This window comes from Podarcis tiliguerta (assembly GCF_965153285.1).
Source record: "Podarcis tiliguerta genome assembly, chromosome: 7".
Lineage (NCBI taxonomy): Eukaryota > Metazoa > Chordata > Lepidosauria > Squamata > Lacertidae > Podarcis > Podarcis tiliguerta.
Window position 1 is genome coordinate 34,584,447 of NC_139540.1, and position 22,023 is coordinate 34,606,469.

At 42.5% G+C, this 22,023-nt stretch overlaps 1 protein-coding gene and 1 long non-coding RNA gene across 2 annotated transcripts in view; one reads left to right on the plus strand and one right to left on the minus strand.

Annotated features, from left to right (window-relative positions):
* The window catches only part of CYP7B1 (cytochrome P450 family 7 subfamily B member 1), a 102,130-nt gene extending 89,431 nt beyond the window's left edge, over positions 1-12,699 (plus strand). The window contains exons 5-6 of the mRNA XM_083451182.1: positions 6,644-6,822; positions 12,182-12,699. Coding sequence (XP_083307308.1) covers positions 6,644-6,822; positions 12,182-12,469 — 467 coding nt within the window. The 3' untranslated portion in view covers positions 12,470-12,699. The remainder of the gene's footprint in view (positions 1-6,643; positions 6,823-12,181) is intronic.
* Positions 12,685-21,774, minus strand: LOC310682532. Its single transcript, XR_014513947.1, has 2 exons — positions 13,359-21,774; positions 12,685-12,984 (listed from the first exon to the last, which is right to left on the minus strand). It is a non-coding gene; the product is annotated as an uncharacterized lncRNA (long non-coding RNA).
* Positions 21,775-22,023: the final 249 nt, after the last annotated feature.

Consider the following 22,023-nt stretch of genomic DNA (forward strand, 5'->3'; position numbering starts at 1 on the left):
AGTAGTAGTAGTAGTAGTAGTAATAGTAGTAGTAAGGAGGGGTTTTTTTTGTCAGGTCACTTTTCAATGACTAATTCCTGTCACCTCTTGCAGGGGCGGAGGAAGGGGTGTGCGGTGGGTGTGGACCACCCTAGTTATCACCACTGAGGAGGGTGACAAAATGTCAGGCGGCACTCACAGCAGGGCATGCAGCGTGCCCAAGCCACACGTCTCTCCTGGGCACTTGGGTGCACACAGGCTCCGCACTGCCCAAACAGTCCGCCCGCTGCCTCCTCCCCAGCTGTAGGACAGTTGAGTGGGAGGAGGCAGGCAGACTCCGGAGGCCCCACGGTGCGCCCCGCCCTCATCCTGCCCCTATGGGCAGCTCGGCCTGCCCCTGGGCCTGCCGCGCCAGGCGCCCAAGCAGCTTCCTCCGCCGCTGATCTCTTGCATTCTGAAGCAGTGCAGTCTCATTCCAAGTATTTGAATTGGTTTAAAGAACCAATTGCAGGTAAGTAGCGTAGGAATATGCTTGGTGTTGTAGCCGTGGGATCAACCAAGGTCATGGGTATTTTGCTGACTCCACAACTCAGTTCCGCCTCTGGACTGAGACATCTTAGCAACAAGTTTACATCTTTCTCACTCATTCTATGCTATTCTTTATGAATTAGCTCATTTGCTTTATTTTTAGGAGTTAGTCAGTTTATTTATTTATTTGAGTAAGCCTGTTAAATATATATACTAAACAGGGTAACTCTAATAAATAAATAGTTTGTGCTTTCTATTACAATGCAAATAAGATTTGATTTAATGGCTCTAATATAATATTTTATGCACTTGATGAGAAGTGCTGTTCAAAACATGCCCTCAAGGAATGATTTCCCCACAGTGTATTGGCCCTGAAATAAATAAACAAACGCTTCTTCTTCGCTTCTGGTAAAGATGGGGAATGCTATCCCAGCTATTACTTAAGTATTTGACTAGCTAACAATAAAATATACTTTATATGGGGGCTTACATAAAATTATTTTGAGCAAGTTCATAGGATTATAAGAAATCTGCTAATGAAGGCTAAATCCAGAGTGCAATCAGCCTATACGGGTTACAGATGCTTCAGGTTACATATGCTTCAGGTTACAGACTCCGCTAACCCAGAAATATTACCTCGGGTTAAGAACTTTGCTTCAGGATGAAAATAGAAATCGTGCAGCAGCAGCGGGAAGCCCCATTAGCTAAAGTGGTGCTTCAGGTTAAGAACAGTTTCAGGTTAAGAATAGACCTCCAGAACGAATTAAGTTCTTAACCCGAGGTACCACTGTATTTATAAGAGGAGACGAGTGAAAAATGTGAGAGGAAGCAATGAGACTGTTCTTCATGGGGCAAGTGATCTAATACTCTTACTCATCAGGACTTGTAATATACCCTCTCTATGTTCAAAGACCTTTGGCATCAAATAAAGCATAACTGTTGCGACATGCAAATAGCTGTGTAAGGGTATGTGTCTTAAGATGAGTACAATTGTATAACACCAATCTTGCTTCTCTAGCTTAATGAGTGATAGTCCTCTGTGCTCCACAGTACAGCTACAGTCAGGAGCAAGGTTCCTGATCATACAAATAGAGTCAGGTTTGCTTTGTTTGCAGAAGAACTTGTAGAGACCTCGGGTATTGCTGCCTAAATCATTTTGCAAGATGCTCAAGGCACAAATTCCCCTTTACCAGACGTTCATAGGGCAGGTCACAACAATGACATATACAATGATAAAATACCTACAACCATAAAACAAGAAAAGTGTAAAAACCATTAAAAGCAGCTTAAAGCAATTCCATATAGAATCCCATATAAAACAAGTCTGTTTCAAACTTTTTATGGTTTAAATTTTATAGTTTTATGTTTTAATTACTGTAAACCACTTTGATTTTTTTTTAAGGACACAGCGGTATCCAAATATTTTTTTTATAAATAAACAATAAAGCAGTACAGATGATCATTTGTCATTGTTTTTCACAATTCATATACCACTTAATTACGACCATCTCTTAAGTGGTGTACAAGTAACCATTTATAAAAACAGTTAGAAACACCGTACAACTCTTCAGTCAAAGCTTTTCCTCTATCAGAACAATCCTCCTTACATACATGTTCCTGTCTGTATATATAAAAAATCCAAACAGCATTTTTGCCCTTTGTTTTTAGTTTTCCATGCTGTGATTCCTTCATCTCCATTCCGTCCCTCTAGACATAATAGTCTATGACTAAAAAGATGGTGAATCCATGCTCACCACTGAGCTGTGGGGAGCACTGTGTGTCAACTACCAAATCACCACATGGGTGATGTTGAAAGCTAGTAAAAAACAAAACAAAAAAAGCAGTTTTCTGTTGATTATTTACTCCGAAGTGTTTCTAAATTGCTTGAGAGCCACTACAGAATTACCGTATTTTTTGCTCTATAAGACTCACTTTTTCCCTCCTAAAAAGGAAGGGGAAATGTGTGTGCGTCTTATGGAGCGAATGCAGGCTGCGCAGCTATCCCAGAAGCCAGAACAGCAAGAGGGATTGCTGCTTTCACTGCACAGCGATTCCTCTTGCTCTTCTGGCTTCTGAAATTAGAATATTTTTTTCTTGTTTGCCTCCTCCAATAACTAGGTGCGTCTTGTGGTCTGGTGCGTCTTATAGAGCGAAAAATACGGGTACTTCTTGATACAAATAATATATATTCTTGAAGCAGATCAGGAGAAATCTTTCAGGTGCTGGTAACCTTCTTTCTTAGGAATCGCTGTAGCCAGCTTTATCACAGAATTAAAAGTGTCAGGAAAATATTACTTCACCAGATCCCATTTGCTAGCTTACATTTCTTCCCTCAGGGATCTCCATAACTCTCCAATCAACTTTTTTGGTGCTACATGTTCTTTTGCAAAGAAATCAGAAAATGACTTTTGCATTCCCAGTGACATATATTATTGGCCACTATGACTTGCTGCAGAGCTTTAATTTAGAAACTGATACACAGAAATGGTCTATTATTATTTTTTTACAACTACCACCAAGATTTAAGGAAGCAAAACAGATTAAACAGTTATGCCTCATCACTGTGCATTTAGCTTGGGTCATGTTTTATTTGCATAAATTTTAATTGCTGCATACATTCCTATTGTGAATTATTCTTTCCCTGGAGCATTATTGCGTTCCAGGCATTTCCAACAAAAAAAGACAACTACTTCAATAATGACTTTATTTTCAGCAAGATGTAGCAGAGCAAAAACCAGCCGGTATGTCAGGGTGCAAACACTTCCAAAAGACTGAACGGACATGTTATGGGGATATATCTGTATGCTATAATGTACTTAGGGTTTTCCCATTCTCAGCTACAGAATCACTTCTTTCTCTAGACATTATGTAGTCACATCACCCTGGATGAACAAAATACCTATCTAGAATATCTGCATACCCTGACAACTTTTTTTCTTCCATGCCACTCCTGATACGTATAGGGTCCTCCTATTTACCTGCAGAATGCTTAGTATAAAATTAACTATCCATTATGTGCTGTAAGGTTTATTATTGTTATTATTAAACAGTTACAGATCTAGATCATGTTTAATTAAAATTAACTTGCTTACAAAAGCCAAATGCACTAATGATTCACAATGACCTTTTATTACCTGCAGTCCCTTGTTTTGGCTGGATGATTGACAGCTTGCTGTTTGGCTACCGTGTTGTATTTCAGCTGACAAGACTTTTCATTTTAACTCAATTTGCCTGCCTATCACAAGCTGGTGGCAGGCCAGGCGCAAGTCGCCCAGCTTTGCCTCAGCAGCTTGCTCTATTTCTCATTAGTACGCATTTATTCAGTGGAAATTGGAAGACAAATGCTTGAAGGCATGTGAACTAAGTATAGCAAATTAGGTTTAAAGACTGAATATTTATAAGTATATTGAAACGGCTTCAACTTTTAAAAAAAGATCCAGGGTGAAATTGAAAGAGTATATAAGAGTGAGAGGAGTTTGGGGGGAGACGCAAGTGGGAAAAATCCAAAAATACCGTGAGGTGCCTGTGGTCTCTCGATGCACAGAAAATGTCGACTTTCCTGAAAACCCCTTTTTGTGAGCATTGAAAGTTTCGGCATCTTGTGTGTGCGCGCGTGTAGGAAGGGGGAAAAACGAGGGTCATGTTCATTTGCTGCTTGGTTATCCCTTGGTATGCTTTAAATTGCCTTGTTTGTTCGGCACTAGCACAGAAACAGATGTTGCTCTACCGTGCTGGATAATTTACTGTACCTCATGGTGCAGAATGGAAGACCTCCCCAGCTACCCAGCTGGTCTGACAGGAGCACTGGCTTGTGGCTACTGAAGTATGACAACAGCAAGTACAGGCTGCAGTTTTATCATCCAGTTGTCATTCTTCTCGATGTGGATTTTGGGCATCCGTACAGAGGCTATCGGGGAAGGGGTTTTATGGGGGGGGGGTGAAACGTTGAAACAAACGTCCTTTTTGTTTGTTTATTTTAATGGTAGGCTGCCGCAGAGCCACACAGGCTCCATCCTCCTTTGTTGATCATAATGTGACTCATTACTTTTGTCATCTAAGGATTATCGGCATGATCGCTCAGAGCTAGAGCCAAGCTCGCCTTCCCCCACATAGCTGGTCCTGGAAGGTAAAACAGATTTGTCATTTATGATCTGACCACTAAGCCACACTCTGAGTTCCATTATTGTGATTAGCTCCCGCATCGGATGTGCTTGCCCAATTGTCATTTGCGATACCACAATGGGCAGCACGACTTGCCATACTTCCTGGGAGCATGTCGGCCAATCTGACATGGCTGTGTTGCTCGTGCTACTCAGCATAAACCTATTTTAGTGGCGGCACTTTCTCTGTGTTTTGCTCATTCGCTGCTGCTACGGCTGTTGTTGTCACCGCTGTGCTTTCTTCATTCCCCTCCCACCGGTTTGGATCCATCAGCGCACAACGGCGTTACGTATGTCAGCTACCATTTCCACACTGCCGACTTAAAAGGGTGTTATTTGGCTTCGCGTTTCCTCGGCGGGAGGCAGCCGAGGAGTGGAGTCTGGACCTTTTTTTCCTTTGTACTGCGTAAAGTTTTTTGTTGCCAGAGTGCTGCCAGTTGAAATCTATCGTGTCAGGTGCCTTGTGGCTATCTGCAGTAGAGGCCGTGTTCTGGAACCAGAGTTCTTTTCTGGCTTCGTCACCAACAAGCCGATTTGACTCTCCCTGATTATAGTAACGAAGGCAGTCCAAAAGAATATGCACAGCCTCACAGTACGTCACATTGAATCACGGCGCTGGCCACACAGAGCTGACCGCAGCCTCATTTCTTTAGACAAATGCACGCTTAAGGAAAAAACTCCTGCGAGAAAGCATCCAAGGCCACTTTATTTGCTATGCGCCCTGCAACAGATTTAATTTTTAGTGAAAGAACGTTTGTTATTATCTTTTTCAGATGTTTCCATGCTGGGGATGCTGCTCTCTCTAGTAAACTAGCTGTTGGGGGTCTACCATCTCTAGTAAGCTAAGTGAGGGGATAGGTCACAGGGCTTCACATACCACTTAGGTTTCTCATATATTCCAAATAAAAAAATGAAAGCAACCATCTATTGAATCTTTGGTGAGAGGGAAGCTCTGCTTTGGGGCTTTTCATAGGTTTTTTTTTTTTTTTTTTTTTTGTAAATACTAATTTTCACACTGATGACTTGAAGGAGTCATGCCGCCTATTACGGCGCCCAGCCTCGCTGGTGGAAAGATAGTCAGTTTTGATTATAAAGTCAGAGATGCAGGCCCAGACAGCAGCTACATGCTGGTATGCATGCTATCAGAATGATTTATGCAAATTATGCATATTATTCCCAAAGGAATTCCTCCTCAAACTGCCAGGATAAATTGCCGGAAATTAGCCATAAAATCTGTCGTGCTAGGAGCAAGAGGTGAAGGCCACTGGGAAAGCAAGGACATTTGCCTTCTAGAGCCTTCCAAGTTAAGGTGGGCTTCTGGAAAAAGGTTTGGGATTTGTGTCAAAACGTTGCGCTGTATATGGGCTTCCCCCCATTAACTTGTCAAAGCTCCACACCTAATTTGAATTTGCTCAGCCAGCAGTAGATATTATGAAGGGTTCCTTAATTCCCAATATTCTTGCCTCGCATACGACTGTAGGGTTATTCAAGTAGATGGTTTTGTAATGCATGGCTGCAGTCTTGCATGGTTGTGTGTTTTTTAAAAAACAACAACAGGCAGAACAGAGCCATTGAAGCTATGCCTGGTATTTGTTCCCAATCCCTGAAATGTATGGAAATGCATAAAAGCATTCATCTCTTTTGATTGTGGCGTTTTCAACATGATGCCCAAATAATGGTTTTTCCACCCAAAACCCACTGCACTGCCTAGAGCCTAACTAAATTCATTGACTCTATCGGGAAAGATTATATTTAAAAGTTCAGAAGTGCTTAGCTTCTTCTCTAGCCCTCTGGGAAAGTTTATTACCTCTTTTTAACACACACACACACTGCTTTCTTTGCCAGCCTGCTCTAGTAGACCTGTCGAATTTTGGCAGCTGTAGCAGCTTATAACTTCCAATCTCCTTCTATATCTTTAATGCTTTGGGCTTCTTTCTCTCTCCCCCACCCCCAAATTCCCCTTTATTTATATTCAGAAAGTGCTATCAACGAGAGTTTCCGATTTTGCTCATCTTCCACAAACATCCGCATCGCCAGCGAAGATTTTATTCTCAAGCTTGAAGGGAACCAGGAAGTCAGCTTGAGAAAAGGAGATTTGGTAGCAATTTATCCTCCAATTCTGCACATGGACCCCGAGGTCTACGAAGATCCCAAGGTAAACATTCAGCTGCTATTAGACATACCACTTCAGGCACATTTCAGCAGCCAGGCATTTTGTAATATAGAGAGCTTTAAAAAAGAAGAAGAAAGCGGGAGGTGGGGGGGTGGAGAGTGCTGTTCCTTCTTGTGGAACAAATCTTCCTACTTTCAGATCTTTTCAAGGTGCCTTCAGGTCAAAGGATTCTTGGCCTGAAGAGAGAAATATGGTGATGAGGGTGACTGCTACCCCTTTGAGAGAAACTGACAATTGTGCCTTGACTACCATAAACTTGAGGCTAAATGTAGGCTTTGTTTGGAAGTGGATCATTGGATGCCCAAAGAAGGCTGGATAATAGAAGGTGGCTTAAAGAGCAAATAATGTGGGCCATTTAGCTAAGTGCCCCCAAAGCATCATTGACTCTCTAAAGCCCCTATAATAGCCGGTGTCTTCTTGAGCCTTATGCTTTTTCACCTCTCTTTATAGGGATTGGCCCTTTAGTGGTCAATTAGTATGGCGTTGTGAACTCAAGATTGTAAAGCTGTTGCTCGGCAGTGAAGCTTTGAGGGTAATTGTGTCATCTCCTTGTATTTTTCCCCCATCTGAAGCAAAAGTTAATGAATATCAAAGGCTGGAAATTAATCCACCCTAGCTGAGCCTTAATACAGCTCCAGAAGTTCATCACCTGCATGCAAATTGCATAGTCATGTTCCCTAGATTTTGACTGAGAAATTCTTGCTAGTTGGAGGAAGATGGCCACAGGCAAACAAAGATTTATGTATTTATTAAACAAACAAAGCCATGAAATGACTACTGTGGATTTACATATGTCATGTATGACTCTGAAGAGCTTTCTTCCTTTATGATACATAAAATAACTGATTATGTACACTATACTAACATGTAAAACCCTAAACAACTTGGCACCAGGTTACTTGAAAGACTGTCTGCCACTGTATAGACTTTTAAAATCACTTGGATTATCTGGGGAAATTTTACTTGTGGCATCACACAGAATATCACAGGGCTTTGATCTGAAAACAAGCATTGTAAGTTGTTTCAAAATGTTTTTAATGCGTTTTAATATGGTGACTAAATTATTATTATTTTCAGCCATTGTTCCTGCTTAAACTCAGAAGGCAGAAAAAGCCCTTCTTACATTCGTACTACTGCCTCTGTGTGGCTTTTTGACTGAGTCTGCAATCACACTAGTTATGGCATATGAGCATAGCATTACTTAACACTTATTTATTTATTTCATAAAATTAAGACACTGCTTAACTGTAAAAACCTTGAACTGGTATACAAAGAAAATCAAACAATAATATTATCAGGAAAAAAAGAACACTTTGAGACATTCAAATGTTAAAATCAGCAATAAAATAAAAACAGATACTGTAATAAAATGCATCCACCTTCTACATGTCTGGGGAGGCTTGTCTAAACAGAAATGTTTTCAGCAGGTGCCAAAAAGAGTACAGCCATACCTTGGAAGTCAAACAGAATCCGTTCCAGAAGGCCGTTCAACTTCCACAACATTTGGAAACCAAAGTGTGGCTTCTGATTGGCTGCGGGAAGCTCCTGCAGCCAATCGGAAGCCGTGGAAGCCCCATCGGATGTTCAGCTTACGAAAATAGTTTGCAAACACTCATTTCCGGGTTTGCAGCGTTTGGGAGCCAAAACATTTGAGAACTAAGCTGTTTGAAAACCAAGATACGACTGTATAATGAAGGCACCTGCTTGGTGTCAGTAGGCAGAGTTTCAGAGTACATTCTGCCACACTAAATGATCCATTTTTGTCCATGCAACAGACCTTATAACAAAACAGTCAGCTTTAGTCACACAGCAGCAGTGCCAGATTTACGTATAAGCTAAACAAGCTATAGCTTAGGGCCCCACTCTCTTGGGGACCTCCGAAAAAATTAAAGGGGAAAAACTGGATGTAAATTTCCAAAATATAAGATAAAAAACAAATATAATAAAACCTACATACAGCAACAGCGGTTTGTGTTGTGTAGGCTCCTATGACGTACGTAATGGGCCCCGCCTGCTTTGATAAAATAAATATTTTGTTATGTGCAAATGGCATTAGATACTTATTAGGTCCATAAATTACAATATAGCATATATTCAGCACAAAAAAGTGACAATTTGTTGTTGACAAAGGACAGCTGGAGATATAATGGGCCCCATTACCTTCAGTAGCTTAGGGCCTCATCAAACCTAAATCCAGCCCTGCACAGCAGGTATAAGGTAGGGTTACCAGATGTCCCGGGTTCCCGGGGACAGTTGCCAGATTTGCAAATCTGTCCCTGGACAAATTCCGTCCCCAGAATGTTCCCAGATTTGTAAATCTGTCCCCGGGAAACATGGCAGCATCAGCCTCAGCGGCCCGGAGCCAGCCTAGTAGCGCAGTTGGCTCTGGCTAGCTTCAGGAGCTGCTCGCTGCCGTGGCGCCCACCATTTTCTCTCACCGGAAGTCCCCATATGATGTGTCGCAACGCATCATATGGAGACTTCCAGTGAGGAAAAATGGTGGGCGCCACGGCAGAGAGCAGCGAGCAGCTCCTGAAGCCAGCCAGAGCCAACTGCACTACCAGGCTGGCTCCGGGCTGCTGACTGTCGCTGCAGCCGCCACTGCCAAAGGGGAACTGGGGACGTCCAGCGGTACAGATCTCCTGCCCCCTTCCCCCTTTGTTTTGACTGAACGGGGGAGGCTTGGGAGCTGCGGGTGGTGCACCGCTGCCCAGTTTTTTAAAAACTCTGGGCGTTTATGTTTCACAAGGTGCAAAAGAAGGGCTTGGCACCTTGCCCGGCAGAGAAACCATGCACCTTTCGCCCCTCCTGGGCAACAGTTGGCCGGCCGCGACTCCCAAGCCTCCCCCAATCTGTCAAAACAAAGGGGGAAGGGAGCAGGAGATCAGGGGAGACTTGGGAGTCACGGGCGTGCGGCACGCCGTTACCCAGTTTTTTAAAAACTGCGCATTTATGTTTCACAGGGTGTGAAAGAAGGGCTTTGCACCTTTATACAATATGCATGTGTGCTTGGGCCCAGGGTCTTTTGCCTCACCATCCCCACTATTGACCCCCCAATTCATTGAAAAAAATCTGGCAACCATAGTATAAGGATTAAGGTGGATGTATACCATTTTCTTGTCCTCTGACACCAACATCTGCCTTTCCACTGGAATATCTAAAAGTTTTATTCTTGCTTCTTCCCTCAATTGTACAAAGCCCATGTGAACCTTTTGGTTCTTGGCCTTCAGATGGTAATGCAAAATGTCACATACATACCGTAGGTAAACTTGATTTAAATGCAATTCTACCTTTCCAGAGTCAATTTCTGGATAAACCCACAAAAGCTAGCTGTGAGTACAATTGAAAATTGATAATAAATAAACAAATATTGTGCTTATTGCAATGGGAATTCAACTTTCCTCACTAAAGAAGCACTTCCTTGACAGAGGAAGTCTGCATCTTCCAGAACATCTTGAAGGATATGCATTGTTTACATTTAAAAAAAAAAAATCTCTCAAAGCTTCTGCTGTAAGAGCCACTATGATGGGGTACACCATTGCCACTTCTGCTTAAGTTGAATTTGTGTGTAATCAATCAAATTTGAATTATTCTTTAATTCTTTAATTGCTTTAAATTAGGTTCCTGAAAACAAGACAAATGGAGATCAGACTAGAGCCATTTAGTATTTGTAGGCTTTAGGCTCCAATAGAGGGAAATATGGTGCTTCAATCTGGGCTATTACTTTTATATATATTTACAGCAGCTCATTTTTCACACAAACTGGCGCTGACATAAGGAGCTAGAGAAGTCAACCTCCTTCTGTGTCCTGTCTCTGATAATTTGTGATTACCACTTTGCTTCCTGATTATTTAACATGAAAGTTACTTAGTTCTCCACTAAAGAGGTACTAACCTTTACTTAATTTGGGCAAAAGTCTCAGAGTTCCTTATGCTCAATGATATTCCACTCCTAATCCTTAATTGTTGTACCTTTTTTTCCTGTTTTTGCAGTAACTACTTTTCTAATTTAAAATTAACTAACTTGGATTGTTGAGGGGAAATCGGTCCCACTTTGGATTTTCCTAGCTACTTCACAGAGAGACACTTCAAGACTCACAATACACCCTTTTCACACAAAAATTCTTGTCTGTGGACACATGTGTGTTTACAGGGTTGCACAGCTATTGTAATTGTTTTCCATTACTTCTTTGGGTATTATGTTCCATCGTTTCATGTGAAATGAATTCTAATTAGTGACATTAAGTAGAGTCAATTCTCCTTTTTTATTATAAGGATGTATTATAAGTTTTGGAATACTAATCATAGTTTTTAGTTCTGGAAAGGATTTGACAAAACCAGGATCATCACAGTTCAATAGCCTTTCTGCCCAACATCGTTTGTCATGAATGGACTAATGCAGCCTATAAATAGTGTACTAGGGCTGCAGTCCTATACACACATTCCTGAAAGTCCTATTCAGCTTAATTGTGGAATGATATGCATAGGGTTGTGTTGGAAAAATGAAAGGATGTAGCCAGTGGCGGAGGAAGGTGGGTGCGGGAAGTTGCGGGCCATGCCGGATGTCATCACTGGAGGGGGGGTGACAAAAATCACAAAATGAGTTGGTTTTTTAAAAAATGGGCTCATGAAACTTTTTAGCTCAGTCAACAAATGTAATGAAACGCGGCTGGCACTGGGCACCACACCGCTGGGGCCGACACTTACCACGGGGCCTGCAGCTTGCCCAAGCTATGTGTCTCTCCTGGGAGTGACGTGGTGGCTTGGGCGCATGCAGGCTCCATGCTGCCTGAAACGGCAGTGTGGGGCTTGCATCTGCCCACCGCCTCTCCCTGAGCCACCCTACAGCTGAGGGGGAGGCGGCAGAGAGGCAGAGATGCTCTATGCAGCGGGCCCCACCCCCATGGGCAGCTCGCCCTGTCCCCGGCTGCAGGGTACGTGCGCTGCACGTGAGTGACTAGTTATGCCACTGGATGTAGCTTGTCATCAACTGTTTGTGTGCACTCAACTCAAGATCAGAAGGAGCAAAGTCAGTAAGAGTCAACTTGTGTTGACCGCATTCTGGGAAACAAAAGCGCATGAGTTGAGTCTAAGATATGTGGGGAAAGTAAAATGGCAAAATGTGCAGCCTCTGGATGTGATTCCAGACTTGAACTCATAGCTGTCTCCCCAGAGCATTTTCACAGTGCTTAAGACAGAGGTACCACCTTGCCTTCTAAAAGTAGCACATATAAAGAAGAAATCCACTGCTTATTCTTTTTTGCTTTTCAGATCAATCTTGACATCGTTGTAATCACTATATTTATACAACTATATTAATGCTCACATTCTCTATTTTTCAGAAGTATAAATTTGATCGTTACGTAGAGGATGGCAAGAAGAAAACCACCTTCTACAAACAGGGAAGGAAGCTGAAATACTTTCTGATGCCTTTTGGCTCTGGAATCAGCAAGTGTCCTGGCAGGTTCTTTGCAATGAATGAAATTAAGCTGTTCTTGGTTTTATTGTTGGCATATTTTGATGTGGAAATAACAGAAGAAAAGCAAGTTGGACAAGACAAGAGTAGAATAGGTCTTGGTATACTCTTGCCAGACACTGACATTGCCTTTCGTTACAAACTAAGAAATTAATACTCTAATACAGTTTCCAACATTACAAATAACTTACTCAGGTTTTGTTCTGTCTTTTTGCACTACAGTTGCCATATCTTTCTGGTGTCCTTACAATTGTGGATGAGGGTTCTGATCTGTGATCATTATAGGCCAACATTTAAATGACAATGGATATTCAACAATACCTGATAGCCTTGTTCCATTTTTCTTCAACATGTAGAAAGCAAATAAATTTAAAAAAAAAACAATTGTGGATGAGGCCTGCCACATTTTGATATTTGTTTTCATATTGCTGCCATTTTAAGTTACAGTTTTGATGGGATGGGTGAAATATTCTATTTCTACAAGTTTTCTATCTGCATCAGTGCCCTCAGTGTGGCTACTTTTTTTGTAGTACAGCTCCTAACGCACATGCAGTATGGCAGTGTAGGAGATCAGAAGGCACACTTATTGAATTGTGTGGTATAGCTGCTTAGGCTGGCAAAGTACCTTTGTTTGCCTCTTCCACAAAGTCTCTCTTATTTTGGCACTTGCTATTTTCCGTAAGGGACGCGGGTGGCGCTGTGGGTTAAAGCCTCAGCGCCTAGGGGTTGCCGATCGAAAGGTCGGCGGTTCGAATCCCCGCGGCGGGGTGCGCTCCCGCTGTTCGGTCCCAGCGCCTGTCAACCTAGCAGTTCGAAAGCACTCTCGGGTGCAAGTAGATAAATAGGGACCGCTTACTAGCAGGAAGGTAAACGGCGTTTCCGTGTGTGGCTCTGGCTCGCCAGAGCAGCGATGTCACGCTGGCCACGTGACCCGGAAGTGTCTTTGGACAGCGCTGGCCCTCGGCCTCTTTGAGTGAGATGGGCGCACAACCCTAGAGTCTGTCAAGACTGGCCCGTACGGGCAGGGGTACCTTTACCTGTACCTTATTTTCCGTAAGAACACTACTCAACATCAACAAAACTTGCTTATAAGGCCTTTCAAATTCATCAAAGAATCAAATTCACATAGAATCTCATTTGGGATTTTGAGCACTTTTCTAGTTGGAAATTAATATAGTGGAGGGACTGAGGGTTTTGTTTTGCTTTACTCTAAATATTTGGGGGCAGTGTTTATATATATATATATATATATGAATGATTGTCCAAACCATTCATAACATTTCTCTTTGTAAATGTATAACCAGAACATTAAATATTGATTATGTGAATCTAAAAAAAACGATTGTGATACCCGGCCCTTATGGAAACAAAACTATACTAACTGCATATCCACTAAATTTAAACTCAGAACTGATTCATCATAGTGCCTTCACAGACATTTGGTGCAGGACACACACAGTTCTTACTATGCAGACCTTCTCTCCCCCCTTTAACCTGCCCATTCAATGCAGCTACATCAGCTTGCAGGAGGAGCTAAGTTTTAACTTGGAACCATCTCCAACGACTCTTCCTTGTGGGGAGTAACATTAGAAACTGTTGCTGTCTTAAAAACAATCTTCAGCACAAGATTGGGGAACTTCTGAATTGATGGAAAATCTATCTGTGGCTTTTGAGACGCTTGCACTTTGCTTTTTTCATATAACTTTCATGATCATATTAGACACTGATGGTGTTGTAAGTCTATGGACAAATAAGTTCTACCACTACATATCCAATAATAGCTCACATCTGTTACACCCTATTATGTTGAGCACAGACACTCTTGTGTCAGTGTGGGCTGTAAGATGTCTCTTACTAGAGTTATGATCAATCCTTCCTTGGCATCCTTTTTGTTAGCAACTGTGAAAAATGAAAGCAGGTATTTGTTTTCAGCACAACCCATATTTTGATTCATGCTGTGCTTTTAGGATTTTGAATTTTAAATATCACGAGTTGGAATATAATATGATAGGATGTTATGGCACTTTGTCAAAGGCAAAGCATACATCAGATTAATCACAGCTCTGATGCTGAAGTGCCTCTGTGGGAACCAATAGTAGAGCATTTGTAAATGCGCAAATGAAAACTAGAGAAGAGATCTCTCAAAGCACAATTGGCTGCTAGGTGCCCAGCTGCCATTCAAACCCTCTCTGCGCATAGAACATACTGGGAAGTGCTAGACAGAGCCCCAACCCTACAGAATAGACTCATCAGATCTCAAAATAGATTTTGCTGAAGTGCTTATGGCTGAGTCTTGTATTTTTATAACTGCTGCCACTTTACCAGCTCATGAATTACTAAGTTTGTGGAAATTCTTTCAGCAACTTTTCTCTGTAACTTAAATTCCAGGACTGGTCTTCTGTTTTTACCCCCATGGCAGCCAGTTCATGGCAAGAGCCTGTCAGAATGAAGGGGTGGTATGGGAGAGGAGTTTCATGACAGGAGATTTGGGGGAGGGGTTCCCTACTCCCTGGCATATGTGTCCTCTTAAGGATACAGGAGCACATTCCAGGTGAACATCTGCCAGCCTTACAGAGCAATAAATGACAGAAATGTATTATTATGAATATTCCCTCGAGCATTCACAAAAATCAAGAAGTCCGCTGTAAGGTAAAGTAAAACTTTTTGAAACAGTAAGCATGTACAGATGCTAACAAAACTGTTGTCCTAAAAATTTTCATAGGCAATATAACTCTAAGCACATCGACTCTGGAGACCCACTGTGTTTAACAGGACTTACTCCCAGATATGTGAGCATAGGATTACAGCCCAAACTTATTTTGGAATATTCGCTTGGTCTTATGAAACTGAGAGGCACAAAATGCAGAGTACGTATTAAGTAATTTATTTCAGTAGGAGAATGTAGCAAATAAATGCTTTGCCTTTGCTTTCATTGGACTCAATAGTGCCTTCCTTTGACTGCATCTTCCTAGAGTTTTATGTGTTTATGTTTGCCATATCCCTACCAGGATGTTCTTACAAACTGACATAAGTTGTATCAAATCTTTAAAGCCAACTCAATCAATGATTTACTATTTTTTCTACTAATAAAGTATCTCTGACCTCATAAAAGTTTGCCTCATTATTATTAACTGTTCTGCCATTAACAGACCCCACCACAAACCGGCATTTCTAAACAATACCATTTGATTTTACTTTTCATTTGTATCATGACAAAAAGGTATACTTGAACATTCCTGACAAACTAGGCTGAAACTGACATACACGTCTGAGGTGCTAATTATCTATTTTTAAATGCCAGCTAACTGATCGATTCCTCCATACCACTATTAATGTGTCAATATATAGGCAGATAGCAGGAAATATAACCAGTTTCTGGAGGCAGTGGTGATGGTGATCATACTCTAGCACCTGGTTTCCCAAACTTGGGTCTCCAGCTGTATTTGGACTACAATTCCCACCATCCCTGACCACTGTTCCTGCTAGCGAGGAAAGATGGGAGTTGTAGTCCAAAAATGGCTGGAGACCATCATTTTGCAGTATGTTTGTGAATTACCCTGAGAATATGATGTAAGGAGGAGATTGAAAAATACTTTGAAAAATAAACAACTGGTATGCCCTTGGATGAGAAAAAAGTACTCCGTTTGGGTGGAGGAGCGGGTTCAAAGGCTGCTGGCTGAGCTATCTTCCACTTAGAGAAATCTCAGTATGTGCTTCTGCCTTCTGCCTTCCGGGAATCACTTCAATATAAAGGTAATCTTTCTGCATCCTTTACCTGTGGACATTTTGCTGTTGATGGTACATGTGTTACATTCTGCCATATAAGTCAGTAAAATGAAAAAATAACATTTACTTGCAGTTCTTATAAGTATACATATATACCTGTACAATCCACAAACTAATTCAGTTGGGAATAGTTCTGATTCCAGCCTGCTTAATCCCATTGACTTTAATAGACTGATTACTTCAATCCAAGTAGCCTCATACAATAAATGGTGAGAATCCAGCTATTGATGAGCCATTCCATAATCTCTCCCATGCCTGTAATCTTGCGACCTCCGTAATAAAATATACCCTTTACTGATCAAGGCACGCAGGACTAGATCTCACTTAGCCATTTAAAAATACACCATTTGTGCATGCCTGGTGAGTTGATAGAAAAATTATTTGGTGGCCAAACAGCATGCATAACTTTGCAACATTTAATAAATGGACTTACATTTTGAAAATCATTTAGTACTAAGCAAGTCATTAAGCTACCACTGTAACTTTATACTAAAGCATGAAATAAACTGCACATTTTGGTCCTATTCACACAGTCAATGTATTTTGGTCCTAATCATACAGCCAAGATCCTAATCATACAGCCAAGGCAGAAATAAACATAATAGTAATTTCCCTGTATGATATCCATAGCTAATATTTGCCTTGACATTATGTGTACAAAGTATAGTAAATTATACGTTATGTGCAAGATAGCTTTACTTTCATTCACTGAAACTAAAGGTCTAAATAGGTTACAATGCTACAAATAAAATATTTACACTGCATTTATATTTAAGAGTTGGAAGTTTCCTAGTTATAGCATATTTCCCTCAAAATGATGGCTTTACATAAGCATCCGCCAAATGTGTCATACAAGCAGGTAAATCATTTTTTCACTTTTTAAAGGCTTTATAATTTCTAGTTTACCATTTATTCTATGCCAGGAATGACTGGGTAAAAATATGGAGGAGGCAATGTGGTCATAATTAGGCAATCATATTAAAACAATTCTATCAATATTTTACTATGGATCACATCTCTCATTGTGAAGTCTCTGTATGTTCAAACATTAATCTGGTCTCTATGATAGCAGATCTATTTGTGCCTGCATATTTTGTAGTTTCTAAAAATTAAACTTCATTTCTAACTTGTGGTGCAAGTACATGAAAGAAATGTATTTTGAAACCACAGTTCTAATATAGAATGTCAATCTATTTTAAAATGGGTGTAGATGCTTAGCCTCCTTACGGGAAGAGGGGTGAGAAAGCCCATGCTGTCAGATACAGATTAGTAAGTATATTATACCACTATGGGTGATATATTTTCAGCACTTCCTCTTATCACTTCACCAAATAATTGCTGTTTTAATCTCAAGTAGACAGGAAGTCAATACTTTTGTTATTTCTTGCCTTATGAACTACCCTAATACCCACTCAACACCATCAATTTGCCTCCAGTTAATTCCTAAAAGTGACTTATATACGGAACCGACATGTATGATTTGTTTAAGATGTAAAGTGAAAGTGTCTTAATAACCTTTATGAGAGTTTCAGCAGTGCTTCCCTGTCTCCTTTTTATAGAGGAAATGTCATAACTTGCAGTGCAACATTTTGATAAATTTACTCTCAATTGTAGGAACTAATAGTCAAAAGATAATTTACTCCTAGAAATTTCTAGGTAGCAAAACAGCACTTGCATCTCAAGGTATAGCATCTTTTCCCGTTATGTAAGCTCAATGTGGTTCTAGTTTTCTCCAACACTTTTGTGTATTGTTGTATGCTGCAATATTAGGATACCTTGTCAGTCATTCCAAAACATACAGCTTTTATTTAGTAGCATGGAATAATTTTAACAGACTTGACCTTCCAGAATGTTATCTCTGAATTCCTAAAATATAAAAACTGACATGAACGAGAAGGGGGTGAGTTAAAAAGACAATAGTAGGAAATATTTCCCCTGCCCCACCAAAAGGACCCTATTGTCATAATCCCAATAACAAAATAGCTCTTAAGTGCTTGATCCTTTCTTAGTATTTGGTGACTAGCAAATCTACAGCCCAATTCTATATCCTTTTCCTCAAAAGTAAATCCTATGGAGCTCAATGTGTCTGGCTCTCCAGCGAGCGAGCACAGAATTGCAGCCTCCAACTTGCTTAATTTTTGTGACCTTTTAAGAAATGTGTTTTTAAACATTTTAAACAATTACACGAGACATGCTTCCCTTTCAGCTAAACCATTTCCCCCTGCCATCTACCATTTCAAATTATTCACACATCTTAGTTCTTATATGTGTGTGTGTATATATGAATTTTAAAATGCAGCAATAAAAGTGCTTGGAACACATCATAAATTTACTTGCTATTTTACTGCACAGCTCTGAATCGTGTTGAGCCGACAAGGGCAACCGTAGGGCTATTGCGGGGAGGGGGGGGGATTTAACTCCTTCCGAGGCAGGGCGTTGATAAGGAAAGCTAAGCCCATTAGGAGACGCTTTCTCCTAATGGCACTTTGCAATTGAGCTGATCTCTGGTAAATTGTTATGGAGAGGTAACCCCTGCCAGCTGGCTTACACTTCGCCAGCTCTTCCTTGACTACCACCCCAACCAAGTTCAGTTGCGGTCCTTAGCCTGAACCTGGTTACTAGTCGTCCTGATTTCAGTAACGTCACGATTCTAAAACTTTGGCTTTTGGCAGCGAGCGTCAATGGAGTTTGCAAAACAATGCAAGAAGTAACGCTGCGGGGGACAAGAAAGTAAAGTAAAACATACAGTGACCATTTCCAACCCACCGAAGTAAAGGAGGGCGTAGCTGGCCTGGCCTGGGAAGCTAGTGTGGCTCCTTCAGTGTTGGGGTTTCCTTTCCTTTAGGTTTAGACATGAATTCCATTGGAATCAGATGTGCTTAATCCGGTGCAAGGAACTTGGGGGGGGGGGGGTCGTCGCGGGGGGGGGGTCGGTGTCCCGCGTTTTAAGCCCGCTAGCGCAGAGTTATTTATTAGAGGACGGGGCCCGAGAGAGAAGGGAATAGACTCATCGTTGCAAGAACGAAAATGTTATCCCTGCGCTTTGCAAAGTGGGAGCTGTGAGTTGAACGCGAAGCCTAGAGGGGAAAAGTTCGGAAGAGCAAGGGCAACGAAGAGAGCTGCCCTTTTGGCCTGGCCTTTGCTAGGCTGGCAAGTCTGGTAGGCGGCGCGGGAAAGAAAAGGGAAAACGCACCGCTCAGCTATCCCGCCCAAGAGGATAATAAAGGACGAGCCGCGCGCCAAGGCGACGGGAGCGAAAGGGTGGCTCGGCGAGCCTTCCAAGGGGCGGGAAGGAGGCGCTTTCCGGCCGCCTCATTGGAGGAGAAGGAGGAGCCCGAGGGGAATCTCCGAATCCCAGGGCAATTAGCAGCGCCGCCAGCGGGGAAGGAAGCGGCCACTAATCGCTTCCTGGGGAGCCGCAATGGGCTCCGCTCGCTGGCGCGGCGCTTCTTCGACGGATGCGGAGCCACACGCACCGTGCCCAACGCGCCTTCGTGGAAAGCAGGAGATCGGAAGCGGAGGAGTTAAGTAAAACTGCTTCGCCACCTCCTAACATCCTCCTGCTGCCCATAAGAAGTCAAAACATGATGGAGACTATTAATAGAAAGCGAAAGGTGCCTGTAAAGTTTCTTCTTGTCTGGGCGTTGCTAGGCTTTCTGGCTCCAAAAAGGCCTTTCAAGACCAAAGGTGCAAAATCGGCACAATTTACAATAGCAGTCGAACCCTGCAAAAGCACGAGGATTCGGATCGCCCTCATATTATGCCCAGAAACCATCCACCTCACTAGTCTCCCTCCTTTTCCCAGAGGCAGGGGCAGGGGCAGGATTGCTGCTAATTGCTGCGAGGTGGCCTGGCGCTTGGATAATTCACCTTACTCCCTTTTGCTGGCTTTCTTTATTTTTTTAAATTAAAGCATCTATATTTATGTTCTGCTGTTTATATTGCACTTTTAATTATGTTTAGAGGCAGCATTCCGCGGGTCTCGTTCTCTTCTCCCAAACGCGCCCCTCTCCCCATATCCTAAATCACATTTTCATTAAAGGATTTCTTAATAAGAAAGCTCGACCGCTATTCATTATCTCATCCCTTCCACGCGCACTAGTTCACTTACCCATCCGTTCATTTATTCACTTACTCATTCCAGCAGATCCGCCGCAACTGACTGCTAGCAGGGATGTGAACACTCATAATTATTTGTCAAAGTCTGCAAAGTGTATTATCCCTTTTTCTAGTGGTAATTAGTTACCATAGCATCTAATACGTAAATGTGCCCAGAGCACACCATTAACAGTTAAACGGAGGATTCAATTTAACACATGATTATATCTTTCATAAGTCATTACATTAGGAAAGTCAATGTCACTCATGCTGGGACAATCGCAGGATTAGAACTGGGGCTAGGGAGGGAGGGAGAGGAGGAGGGAGGGAGGGGAAGCTTGCCTTGGCAACCAAGGTGAAAAAGGAAGAAGAAGAAGTAGCGCGGGGACGCTTGGACGGACTAAACGGTCCTGGTTTGGAGGGGTGGCTTGAAATGAAACAAAAGCTCTTCGAGGGGAATATTCATTTCTGATTAAGTGATCCATCAAGCAAGAAATGGGAGGGGGCAGCGGGAGCCACACGCAGAGAGAGGCGCGTGGAGAGAGAGGGAGGAGAGAGATCAGATGCGCCACGCAATTCTCAATGCTCGCTCCCGGTTCAGTGAGTGCATCGAGGAGCCTTTGGTTCCCTGTCAATTCCCAGCGACGCTGCTGATTATACAGAGTAATAGGAGCGAAGTGTTAAAACGCACCAGAGTCTCTGCAACAGTCTCGGGTTCCTCTTTCTCTCGCTCTCTGTCTCTCTCGCACACAAAGGAAGTAAAACGCAAATAATTACACGAGGGTTATTGTGGGTGGGGAGAGTCTTCAAGCCTGGCTGTCCCTGGGGAAGAGATCCGAATCCTAGAGAATACTTTTGCTCTCTAGGTAGATCAACCGGCGTAAGGGCTAAAAGTTGGCGCGCAGCAAAAGGTGCGACGGGGACGGGGGATTCTCGGCCCATTCCATCTTTTATCGAAACTTGCTGGAATTCGGCGACGCCTAAGCCGAGTTACCTAAGGTCGGTGACATTTGTCAGAGAGGGGGCTCTTCCTTATCTCAGCTGACAAACTCCGTCGCCGAAATGTCAAAAGCCGGAGGGCTCCACCATCGCCAAGGGGAGGCCAAACAAGTGGTTGGAGCACTTTCCCAGCGAAGAAGGGAAGAAACGGTCGTTTATTCCAAGAAGCAACGCGCCGAACTGTTCCCACCAACATCCCAGACTTGGGCTGTCCTGCTGCTCTTAGAAAAGCCAAAGCCAGGGGGAATTTCGCCCATCCTGCTTCCGCCACAGGTGCGATCTGCACGGCGTGAAAGTCAAAGCCCAAAGTCCTGGAGTGGTTGGGCTACACTTCCCTTGTTTGAATCGAGAAGAGCAGCAACTCGGGCAGTTAGTGCCAAGCCGTGTAAACGCTTAGTTGCAGGCTTCGAAGTAAAAGCTGATGATCTAATGCTGTCCAAATTTCCTTCGTAATGGGATTCAGGGGGAATGGGAAAGGGGTGGTTGCTTCCTTATTTGGGGTATAAGAGATACCCCACTCCTAATTCGATTTTCTTTGGAAGCAAATCCCAAAGTGGTACACACTTTCTTGAAAGTGCGCTGATGAGGACTTCAGCCGCGCGTCAGGCAGTGTCACTGGACACATTTACGCGCCGCTGAATTAAAACACCCCGGAGTCATTTTTGCTTGATAAGGTTGCACGTTTATCAAACCCCCATCCTTCCCCTAATATTGTCCTCCTTCCTGTCCCTGGCAAGAAGGGAAGGAAAAGGCTGCCTGCGCCTTTGGAGGGCACACTTTTTCTGCGAAGGGGAAAGCTTGCGCGGTGCTCTTATCCAAGGAGCC